The sequence below is a fragment of the Crocodylus porosus genome, unplaced genomic scaffold (assembly GCF_001723895.1).
Source record: "Crocodylus porosus isolate Cpor-Errol unplaced genomic scaffold, CroPor_comp1, whole genome shotgun sequence".
NCBI classification, from domain to species: domain Eukaryota; kingdom Metazoa; phylum Chordata; order Crocodylia; family Crocodylidae; genus Crocodylus; species Crocodylus porosus.
The window spans coordinates 64,794,961-64,807,714 of NW_017728950.1; the positions used below are offsets into that span (position 1 = coordinate 64,794,961).

The window sequence follows — 12,754 nt, forward strand, 5'->3', positions numbered from 1 at the left end:
TACCTTTGGGGGTGTTTAAGAGGAGGTTAGATGCACATCTTGCTGGGGTCGTTTGACCCCAGTATTCTTTCCTGCCATGGCAGGGGGTCGGAGTAGATGATCTGCTCAGGTCCCTTCCGACCCTAGAAACTATGAAATTATGAAACTATATGGGTCCGTGCAGTAAGAGTCCATACAGTTGGTACAGTAAAATGTATCACTGTGGCAGCGTGTAACCTAGGGGTGCCGTGAACTCCCCTAGCATCCTGCTACCGTGCCAAATCAGTCTTAAATGCACCCTCTTTATCTCGCCCGCTACGTCTTTGATGTTGATATAGTAAAGGGGAGGCTGCCTTTCTACCCTCTTTGTCACGGTGCCTTGATATATCTTGGCTCGGTCTAGTTGCCCAATGCACTCCCACCTCTGGGCTGCACGTGACTCCCACCGTCACCCGTGCCCTCACAGGTCCCTGGACTCATCTCCATTGCCTGTCTGTGCTCTTGCAGCCCGTACCAGGGCCTGTCTCCCTGCGGCTCTCGCAGCCTGCACCGGGTCCTTGCCTCGTGATTCCCGCAAATTGAGGCTCAGGTGGCCATAGCCATGGCTGGCCCCCAAACCCCTTTCCCAGGTCTCACGTCCACTAGGCTCCTCACAATTGAGGCTCAGGTGGCTGCAGCCATGCCTGGCCTCCAGACCTCCTTTCCGGGTCTTGCGCCCCACTGGGGCTTCTCGCCTGCACCTGCACTGGGCTCCTCCCAATACTACCCACACTGGGGCTGGGGTCGGGACACCCCAAAACACAGCACCCTCTCCAGCACCAGGAACCCCCACTACTGGGGAGCTCCTATGAGGCCTCCTCCAACCCCTATAGCCTCACCCGGTCTTCTACAACAACCAAAACAGAAAACTCACACCCCTGTGTTCCAACATAAATTCCAAGCCAAACTGGCTAACCTTCCTTCATATCCCTACTAGGGTTTTCTCCACCCAGTATCATCACACCGCAACTGCTCAGGCCATCCAGCTTCCCTGCTCTGCTTACTCCAGCAGAGCTCCCATTTCCTCTGCTGCCAGAGGGGAACTGACTCTGGCCTCAGCCTCGCTGTTTATATAGGCCAGGCCCTGCCCCCTTCCGGTCAGCTGACCCAACTGGTTGTCTCGGCAACCCACACCTGTGCTGCCCTGGGGAGTGGCAGCTGAGCCCATATTACTGTTGTCAGTAGCAGGCACCTTAGTGCCCTGCTACAATCACCCACAAGAAGTTTTGCCTTTCTTACCAGCTTCCTTGTTCTGGGCACTGTCTCTAATTTTTCTAAATCTTTCATAAAGAGTAGCGCCTAGAATTGGACATAGCTGAGTAGAGTGAATTCATTTCCCTTTGCGTAATACATAGACTCTTGTTAATACATCTTAGAATGTGAGTTGTCTTTTTGTAAAAGTAATACAATGTTGACTCATCAGTAACTTGCAATGCACTCTGAGGATACCTCAGACCCTTTTCTTCAGTATTGTTGATTAGTGTGTTACTCCATGTTTTGATTTTTGTATATCTGATTTCTCCTCTCTAAATGTCATGCTTATATATAATATTATTTATAGAATCTTTTCATGTTGTCTTTTATATTTCTTGATAATATCTAGTTTTATTTCTTCATCTTTCTGATTTTACCCCTAAATGATTGCACTATTTCTTTAACTTCATCCTTAATTATGTTGTGGAGTGAGCCACACCCACTGAAAAGGAGTAGAGGGCAATAGGAGGGAGATAGTAATAAGGGTTGAACAGACACCACAGGGGGCCAGATTACAACTCACAATATGCCTGTATCTCTTTCTCTTTTTTCCTCTCTCTCCCACTACGATGAAGTTTTGTTTACATTTTTATATGATTCCTTTTTGATTTTCAGGCTCTTAAAGAAATCGAGATATAACTATAATGGCCTCTTACTAAGCTCCTTATCTATCCACATCAGGATAGTTTGTTATTGTGCCCTGAAAATTGCCTGGCAGCTCCTCTGCACTCTTTTATACCTAAGCTTATCTTTGCAAGAGTTTGTACTTACCAGTTCCCTTAATTTGTTTAATCCCTTTTTTTTTAAATCCATTATATATTTTTATATCCATTTTTTATTTAAATGCTCCCCTGCTTCGTTTTCCTAGAGCATCGGACTCTATTGCATCTTCCTTGCTTTTACCCAGTTTACTTTACCATAATATTGTCAACTAGTTCCTATTATAATCAAATCTAAAAAAGATGCTCCTTTCTTTTGTGAGAAAGCATTATCCCCAACATTTCAAGAACCTGATGGAGGCCAGCTTAAGTACTCTTCAGTTGGATACTCAAAAATGGAGAGAGAAAAGAAATCACTGGTCCTTTCTGCAAATCATAGCAGCAGTTTGCTGACATTTTACCACTTAAAAAAATGCTACCACAAGTCATTCTATTACAGAAACATTTCCTTTTTAAAGGGTAATGTAAGGACATGGGGATTTAACTGGTTGGTGAGTTCCACGTTTGCAAGAAAACGTGGCCATGGAGACAGCAGTGACCTTTTAGTCTAATGCTGTAATTTGTCAGCTCTTGCAAAAAAAACCGAGGACTTGGCTGGTACTAATAGGGTCTGTACTGTATACTCACCACTCTTGTAGTTGTGTGATCCTTTCTAATCCTCTCTTTGCAGTTCTGGGCTAATCCAGTCCTCTTTAGGTTCCTTTCTACAGTAATATCCATTTCCATTTGGCTTTAAGCTTTTGTCTTTATTTATTTAAAATCCCTGCTGTTTAACACGTGAGCTGTTGGTAACATAGGTAACCAAGTATTCTATTAAGACATGGACCTATCTCCCTTCCCCCTTCACCCTGACCTTCCTGCTGATCAGGATGATGAATAAACACTATGATTTAGCTTTACATAATATCTCTCTTGATATGTTGTACTTAGTTTAGCACATTTGTTACTCTATGGCACTATGTTTAATTAAATCCAAACTATTACATTCTACTGTGTTTAAGCCTGTGAACTGCACACTGTATTGTTTTTATTTGTGCTAAATATAATGTCAATTTCTGTATGATATACTTTCAGCACCAATGCACATTTCAGTATCCATGTTATAAACCTCCAGCTGTTTGCTTGTTGTGTGCACTCATCAGAATCTAAGACCAACTTTATATCATTAAAATGCTTCCTCAGGAATTTCTCTTTGGCTGAAGGAGCTCAGCAAAGGCATTAGTTGCAAATAAAAGACCATGCCCTATTGTTGCATGCAAAGTATCTCTTTAGAAGCGTCTGTCTCCATCATTGCAAGCTCTCAATAGCAATGTAATGATCTTTGTCAAATGTAGATCCAGTTACTGCTAGCAACAGAAGGCATATGTCCAGGCTGAACAAAAGAGCACTTATTTTCACATTTCGCTGATGATATTGAATGATAACATTTTTGCATAATCCTAAAAAATTATTATGCAGATGTTGTGGAAATGACAGAAAATGCTATTACAATGAGATGCTTTGTGAAGGGAATTTAAACTGTGCATATGTCCCCGTTTTAATGCGCCTGTCAAATTCTGAATAACACTTTGCACATTAATGCATGACTTGAAACAAGACTCTTGGTTGTTTCTTGTCTCTAGTGTTACATATTTTGCCATTTAATGTCTTATACTTTTCTATCTCAGGGAAAAGCTAGGCAGGAATGCCTGAATATTTGGCTACTATTTCATTGGATAAATTAACCTGTACATCAGTATTACATGGGCTACTTAATATGGAGTTTATGACAAAAAAAAAAAAGGAAAAATAAAAGAGTGGAAGTCACTACAAGAATGAAAAAAATCAAAAGGTCCACAAGATAATTTTAATGTTCTGTTGACTGAAAAGTTCTGAGAAATGCTGCTGCATAGTTCATTACAAGCTTATTTTCTGGACTGTACAGGGAATAAGTTAGATAGGACACACTTGAAAATATGTTGTATATAGGAATGGCAATAAAAACTATTTAGCCTATTTAGGGACAGAATGTCCTAATTTACTAAGTGTAAGAGGCAAGGATTTCTTAGGCTGATATATTTTATTGGACCAACTATGTGGGGCTTGGGAACACACCAAGTTTGAAGTAAAGCACCATTTTTTAAATGTCTACAAGCATCCATAGTTACTTATGTCTTAGGGACCCACCAAAATTGTGATTTCATGATTTTTGTAGAAACCATTAAATCAGCAGATTGCCCGCATAAAAGCCCAGCCTCCATGAAAAAGCATGACAATGGCCAGTAAGTGGGGGTGGCGGGAAGGGAGCTGCAAACAGAAAAGGGTGAGAACTGAGAAGCTTTGCTGTCCTGAAGCATGGGAAGGGTGGCGGGGTGGAGAGTGGAGATTTTCACTGCAGAGTGAAGTGCCCCCCCCATGCCTCTGATTGGCCAAGGGGCCCTGGAAGTCCCAGGCCATCTGCCAATCTCTGGGAAGGGATGGGACTTCCAGGGCCCCTTGGCTAATCAAATGTATGGGGGTGGGTCACTGTGCTCTGCCATGAAAATGGTGACTGGCACTGTTCTCAGACCATGAACCTGGGGGGAGGGGGGTAGCCGCCCCAAATTTGGTAGATCCTTATTTATGTCTAACAGAAACAATATCCTCTGCTAGGTAAGCAATTTGGTGAGAACAAAACCTCAAAAGATGAAATTGGGTGTGGATTCTAATTCTAAACAGGAAAAATATCTGTGGTTCCATAAACATCTAGGTACCAGGTACCACACCATTTAATAACATGTCAATGCACGAAGCCAGTTCATCAATCTCTACTCACTACAATCCTTACCCATGAGTGCTCTTCCCTCCCTAAACCAATCTCCATCTTGTTCCCTTAGTGTATTACTGGATCTCCTCAGATGTTACCAACTCTATCATGTCATTAAGACTTTTCCTTGGCCACCCATGGCTGCAGTTGGCTCCTGCTGGCTGTGAAGTCAGGAAAGACACAGCTTTTTCTCTTCAGGGAAACCACAGCATGCCAAGCTACGTCACCCTCTCCCCTCCTCTCCCACCCCAGAAGAAGGGAGAGTCCTGGCTCCTGCTCATACCCCTGCTTGCCAGGCCCTCTAGGCTAGGGACATATGTTATCTATAAACCAGTTTAAGTGATTAAAAACTGGTTTAAACCTGTAACAGAACAGACATTCAGTGCACCTAAATCAGTTTCAAAATGGCTGAAACCAGTTTGAGATAAACCTGGTTGAATGTAGTATTAGACATAACTGACTGAGCTCAAACTGGCTTATGCAATGTCTGTCCCAGACCCTATTAGCAAGTCACAGTTGTGTAGGTCTGAGACAGCATTAAATGTTAACCTTTAACCACTCTGAACCTGTTCTAACTTTTTTGATGGCATGACAGTTCATAGATTTAAAAAGTTTCAAAGGTAGCCAGTAACAGCATCCTTAGACAAGCTTTCAAATGCAAGACATTCCCCATCACGTTGCTCTATCTCAGCTATACAGTTGGTGCAATTAAAGATATCACCCTAGGAAATCCTTGCCTTCTAAAAAAGAACAGGATCACCTCTTGCTACTTTGAAATTTGGATGTTGGAACTGAATCTCCCAGAGAAATTGCCCTTTTGGTATCCTTTACCCTTCCTATGTGCTCCTAAACCTGATGGATTTTCCAAAATTCAGTCAGCTCTAGTCACAGTTAGGCATAAGTATATTTAATGAAAATTTGAGAGTTACCCAGGGAGGCAATATTATTCAATATTAAGTAATTTGTAAGGATATCTTTAACATCCTGCTTTAATGGCTATTTGCTATTCAGTATGCATCACGATTTGCCCATTTTTTCCCCATAGTGGAAGTTGAAGAAGGCAGTGCAGCTGAAAGTGAAGAAAATGACCCAACAGGTAACTGGGGATGGACAATTTGTATTTTACATTCAGATATTTTCCTGTTACAATATGTAAACTGAAGAGCTGTCTTAGTAACAGGGAGGTCTCCATACAACTAAATGACTGGTTCTCCTTTATGTGTTTTCTTCCTAAAAATGATCATGAATCTATAGGAGAGAATAAAACAGATGGTGATGATGAGGGAGAAAAAAAAACAGATCCTGTGCACCGTGTACCACGCAAGAGACCACAGAGAATACGTGTGGGGCTTGAGAGTGATTCTGATGAAGAAGTCTGCAAAAGCAGGAAAAACAGAGCAAATCAAAAATCCAAAGAGGAGGGTGGTGAAGATGGTGAAGATGAAGAGAAAGGAGGCAAAAAAGGGAGAGGCAAAAATGACAAGAAAAATGATAAGAAAGGGAAAAAAGAGAAGGCCAACAAGAAAAAGAAGGATAAAAAGAAGTCAGGTTCAGGGTAATTCATTATTTTATTTATGCAATTTGGAATCTATCAGTGCTTACAAATAGATATTTATAGTGTTATACATGTGAGCCAACATAACTCCAGAATGAAAGCAAATAACAAAACCTCACTGTTTTGCCCCGAAACAAAATGGTGTTTTTCAGCTGGCTTTAAACCAGATTTACACGAGACTTATCAAGACCTTGGTTTCGTAATATTTCAGCAGCTTCTACTGTGATACAGTCATATTTTCAAGGGATCAGCACCTAACGTGCTGAATTATTTAGTCAACCTACAATTATTACTTAGTCATTATTTAGCAAATTTAGTGCCAAATTATTTAGGAGCTGAACTCATCAGAAAATCCAACACAAACTGAATGCTGGACAACGTTATGGTTCTTTTTCTATCAGACTTGCTTATTTTTTTCTCTCTGTCTCTTCCTATCCTCTCTTTTTTTACCCTACTTCATTTTTCATGACATATTCTTTGAAAGGAATTAGTCCCTGGGAATAGTGTATCATGGAGCTTGTTTCAGTCAGAAACGAGAGGTTTCTACTTCTCTCACTAGAAGTGTTGGTGCTCTCAGATACACACCTGAAAACCACAGCAGGAATCATAGAAAGATAGGAAAGGGCCACATGAGCCATCAACTACAATTTTGATTATCAAAAAATACTGCAAAAATGTTGTCATACTTGTTACACTGATTGATCCCCAATCCCATTTCAATGTATTGCCAGCTAAGTCCTATTTCTCTTTACTTTTCTGAGTGGCACATGCAAATGCAGTTTTTTGGCATTCTCATGTAGTTTTTGACTCAGCCCTGGATGAGCAAGCTCACACACTCAGGTTGAGCATGACTACTAGAACTGCCCTCTGGTTGAGTGGCTGTGGAGCAGAATAGGTTGGCCGGGTACACACCTTCTATCTCAATAACTAAGTGAATATAGGAATATAAGTGGCATTCTGGGTCAGACCAATGGGCCATATAACCCAGAATCCTGTCTCTGACAGTGGTAAGTAATAGATACCTTCATGGGAGAGTACAACCAGGGCATGTGGTCCATTCCCTGTCATACCCTCCAAAGGCATCAACTATTGCTGATTTAGTAATGTCAGAGAATAGCTCCCAGTAACCTGTCTTCCATGAATTTGTCTAATCCCTTGTTTTAGGTTTTAGAGTTAATATTGTTTAGTGGTTAGGGCAGTTGCCCACTTCATCTTGCATGTAATATTAATTGGATAAAAAGGGTAAACAGCACTGGGAAAGTTCATGTCCAGTTTGAACCAGGGGGCCCAGACTGGAATCAAGGGTCTCCTTTTATAGGGAACACTGATTTCATTAGGCTATGCACCCTCTGCTTTGTTCTTTTTCTTCTGGCCCTAATTTCTTTGTTGGGCCAGAAGAAGAGCGCAGGAAAGAGGCCTAGGCAATGCACAGCCTATGGCCTGGTAGTTATAGTACTGTATTTTGTTAGAAAGCAAGACATGCAGGTTTGCATCCTCTCAGGGAGCATCTATTATTCCCCTGTCAAGTATATTAACCATTAGGCTATTGGGCTAAACAGTGGGAGGGCTTTCTTCTGTTTTCACTTTCAGCACAAGGCAATTCCATTTCATGAGAATGAGGAACAGAATTGAAAACTGCATGTACGTGCTAAACCCTGCAATTATGTGGCTGTGTACATGCCATTTAGGCACACAAAGGGAATTAGCCTTATGATTTCATTTCCCCCTCCATTTCAGAATTCCTACAATGTATCTTTGTTCCAACTCTTCACTATAGTGTCAATTATATCATCATCTCTCTTCTGTGTGATTTTGTGCACTCATATACATACTACTCAATTAACGTTCCTAACTGTGCCAATCAAAGTTCTTTTGCTTATTGTCATCATGGTCTATTGTGAGCATTCAAAAGATATGCTAATTAAAAAGATTCAGAGAAATGTAAAATTAAATAAGACAGAGTACTTCACTTTGGATTAGAAAGTTCAGGACAAGGGGATATTCATTTAGGCCAAATAATGAGGAATCATTGTATAAGCTGGGATCATATATGAGGAATCACGAAAGACAGTTAACTGTTTCTGAAGTGTGCAAGAACATTGCCTCCATAGGCAGTGGGCCAATTAACAAGATTATAGATGTTTCTGCCCTAATTTTAAGTATACAAGCTATTATAAATAAGGTAAATAAGGGACGCCCATGATAAAAGGGGCTTTCCTTTCATCTGATATCAGAAGCTTATGAAGTATGTTACTAAAAATATCTTTAAGATTTAAAAAAAGCAAAGGTTGAAATAACTTGAGGAAAGTTTTTAAATGGCCTGTTTTTCAGACGGAACAGATATTGGTGCTGAAAGAAATTTTTTAATAGAAGGACACAGACATTGTATGGATAAAGAAAAACATACTGTTGGTCATTTAGGGTTTAAATCAGATAAAACATTTGCAAGCCTTGGGGAGGAAGGTTAGAAATATAAGTTCTTTAGTAAGGCCATGTGGACTCATCACAACAAAAGTTTCAAGCGATAAGCATGTAGAGGCAATTGAAATAACACCCTTGGGGATCTTGTTTTCTATTACACTGATGCAACTTATTTGCACAATAAGTCTGTCAGGACTGGAACATTAAGCATGTAAATAGGTCAAATGCTCTTAGGGGGACATATGTAAAGTCAAGCATGTGCTAAAGAGCTTTGTTAAACAAGGGGCTAGCAAATGATCTAAGAAGAACAGGAACTCCTTAGAAATACGAAGTTTGGAGGTTTTATGACAGTTCTAAATTGGTAAGGGAATTTACAAATGAAAATCAGGAATATAGTAAAACCTATTCATTTATAGCTTCTGTTGAGTTATAGCTTCCCTGAGTCTGAAAACTCCATCTGTCCTACAGGAACTTTCCATTCAATATAGCTAGTGAAAAATACAGTGTCTTTCTTAGTCTCAGCCTTTACAACAGGTCTAAATGTCAATATTATTAGTTTTAAAAGCATAAAGAGCTCAGAAATTAAATCAATTAAAAAATGCTAAAAATGGAATGAAATAAAAAATGAATAGGTAAGTGCAAAGTTCTTAGCTGGTATATAAATCCATAAAGGTATATTGACTTCAAAAGTTCCATTGATTTAAAGGCATGTATTGTGGATTTGAACCAAGGATACTATGAGCTTAATGTAAAATTACTGAGTTAAGATCTGTACTGGCTTTTATTAGGCATGATGTCAGAACAAAAGTTGCCAATTAAACCCGTATATCTTTAATATCTATGAATCATTGCTATTCATGAAAACCCAGGACTTGATAGTTGTAAATGAAGGTAGACTGCTCCCAGTAGCACAGCTCTCCACTATTTGAATTAAGGAAAATGTTGTATAACTGCATCAAATTTGATTATAGATGGTTGAAATTTATTATCAAAATTAATTGAGAAATACAATTTCATTGAAATCAATACTTCCTACAAACCTTCCAATATTGATATATTTTCTTTATTTTTGATGGATAAAATAAAACATGAAAGGTGTTTTAGTTCTGTTCCACTTGAACACTTTTATTGAAAATCAATTTTTTTTCCAGGAATAATATGATCTGCTCTAGGACTGACTTTGTATACAGCAAAAATCAGTGGTTCAAATACAAGTTCCAATGTTTATCTTATCCTTTCTAGTTCACAGGATCTCTCCTGTTTTGTACAGACCTCTTTTCTTAAGGGTCCCACTGCACTAAGACTTATATCTCTTATTCATTGTACTATTCCTATTCCCTCTTCTCTGCTCCCTCTTATATTCTCTTTTTAGAATATATCTTTCAGGGTTTTTGTGCTGCTCTTGGGAACAATCCCAAGAGCTTCTTTTACCTGCTCCTGTTATGCATATGCCAAACCTGGAATTGGGGGTATTCCTTGCTGTCACTCTTGATAGTTCTGTCTTTATCAAGATTGTGGGCAGCAATGGGGAACCATCAGGGAGATTTTGCTACCTAATTTCTGGGGTTTGTATTTTAGGAATGGAAGCAAAGTGGAAAGGGTCTTGTCAGGAGCACTGAAGACTGTTGTATTTATGACATGAAAAACGGCTCACCAGTTTTGCACTAGCTGGAGGGAATCTTCAGCTGCCATATCAGAACATAGCAGCTGGTACAGGAAGGAGGCCACTCTCTTATAAAGACTAAACTCTTCCTCTTCAAGGCCTTCTGTTCTTTTTAAAAGATACTGTTCCATCTATTACCATTAAAAATCATCATGTTAATATGCACAGGAAGTCTTCCTTTTGCCTATTTAGGACAAGTCTAAATGTCTTTGTAAAGTTCATACACTTGTCCATCTCAGTACCATGATAGCAATCAATAATGATTTTCCTCAAAGACCTTTCTTTTTGGAGATGTATATTGTCCATGGTTCATTTTTATCACATCTGTTTGCCAATATTTTATGGATGAGTTCACCTTCTTTCGCAGTTAAGTCGCTTTAATATGTATGGTAATTGCAAGATACTGTTTTTCCTGTTCTCCTAGATCAGTCTCATGTGTCTTATACAGTCACTTGAAATGCCATTTTTATTTTCTTGCCACATAGCATTTATTGGCAATTACATTTCTTTGTTACCAAAGTTGAACCTGGGAGAACAGCAAGAAGAGCATATTTAAAGGTCTTCTAAAACCAATTTTGCTATGATTGTGTGACTTTTCTTAGCTTCCATGAACATTATGTCCCACAAACCTTTTGTTACAAATATAAGTAGAAAACAGATTTTAGACCCGTGGCTGAGGTTCATTGAATCACAAAATTCATCAACTACAAAAAGTAAGTTGTTTTGCAAAGAACAGATGTTTATAAATCCTTGGTCATCCAGTTCAGGAACAGAAACCATACTGTATGATATAAGTAGCTGTAATCATACAGCTCAAACATCAGTTCATGGATCCCAATGTGTGAAAGTGAACTTGTAGCAAACAATGTGCAAACAGTCTCATGGTAATTTTTTCTGTATAAACCATTCATAGAGCTATATCTAGTAGCAAGATATTTTTAAAATTTGCATTTGCAGAATATTCTAAAAAAGTAAAAGGCAAAATTCAGAGGCTATATATATATTTAGGAATTGTTTGCTAGTTGCCCACCCTCACCATTTTGTGGCAATAAAGTCAAATCCAGAGATCTGGACCACTTCTTCCCATATTGCTGCTATGTTTTAGCTGTTGTTTGTTCTTCTGCTGTTTTTCTACTGTTTGAAGTCCTATAGAATATTTTGTCCTGCTGTAGAATGCTTGCAAAAATGAGAGTCCACTTTTGGATAGAGTAAGCTAAAATGGATTTTTATTAAGAGAGCTTTTCAAACACCCATCCTGCTCTCATTAGCTAAGTCAGCATGTAGACAAAAGAGACCAAGAAGGGGCGTTTTAGTGTCACATTTTGTGTCCCTTATAATGAGACATTAAACCTGATGTTTAATTGTGGATGAATATAACACATCCACTAAGCAACCAAAAGAAGCTTAGAGCTATCATTACTAATATTGCTGCTGAATAACTCTATTGAGACACATCATACCTTTCAATGTTTGGGTTTAACTCTTGTCTCTCAGTTGGAATGTGTATTGTTCCTTATGCTTATAGATACAAGGATAGTATCATCTGGTGATTGTAAGTGTGTTTACTGTAATAATCTCTTCTCTGGGTGGATCTAAATGTTTGTGGGGATTGCAGTCAGTGTTCCCCTTGCTGCTTCTGAATTACAGATCATATTTTCATCATCAGGTGTTAGCCATTTTGCCTAAACAACTGTCCATTTTCTGTCTGGTTCTGTGTGCCCAAGCTATTCAACTACTTTGATTACTAAGCCATTGTTCAAATGACCACTTAAAGCTTTGATCACCATACTGGAGTTCCTGTGAAGGTTTCAGTGTTCTAGCTTTTTACTGGAATAGAGGTACCTTCTTACTCTATCCATCCCAACAGTTCTTTTCTATTTTCTTGAGATCTTATCTCTGAGAACTAGAACAACAGTTTTCAACTTTTTTTTACTTGTGGACCCCTAAAAAATTTTGAATGGAGGTGCAGACCCCTTTGAATTGTAAGTGTGGGTATTCACATGCATTTGCTTGATCATAGTCATCTTTTGTGGACCCCTTAGACAGTCTGCGTACCCCCAGGGTCTGTGGACCGCAGTTTTAAAACCACTGAACTGGAAGAAACATTTTCACAGGTATTATGGGTCTGTCCCTGCTGTTCGTTAGCATTTGTGGGGGTGAAGCTCCAAATTTTATTTCTGTTTTCAAGTAAGTGTCCAAACTAGCCTTGGTGATCATCTTCTTGCTGTCTGTACATTTTTTTCAGCTAGCCATTGGACTGGTGAAGGCCAATGTGGTGCCAATCTTCAAGAAAGGGAGGAGAGTGGATCTGGCTAACTACAGGCCCATTAGCCTGACTT

The 12,754-nt window shown here is 39.4% G+C and overlaps 1 protein-coding gene across 1 annotated transcript in view; it reads left to right on the plus strand.

The window, feature by feature from the left end:
* TMC1 (transmembrane channel like 1) overlaps positions 1–12,754 on the plus strand; it is a 118,515-nt gene that overhangs the window by 9,104 nt on the left and 96,657 nt on the right. Inside the window, exons 2-3 of the mRNA XM_019554751.1 lie at positions 5,788–5,872; positions 6,031–6,331. Coding sequence (XP_019410296.1) covers positions 5,788–5,872; positions 6,031–6,331 — 386 coding nt within the window. The remainder of the gene's footprint in view (positions 1–5,787; positions 5,873–6,030; positions 6,332–12,754) is intronic.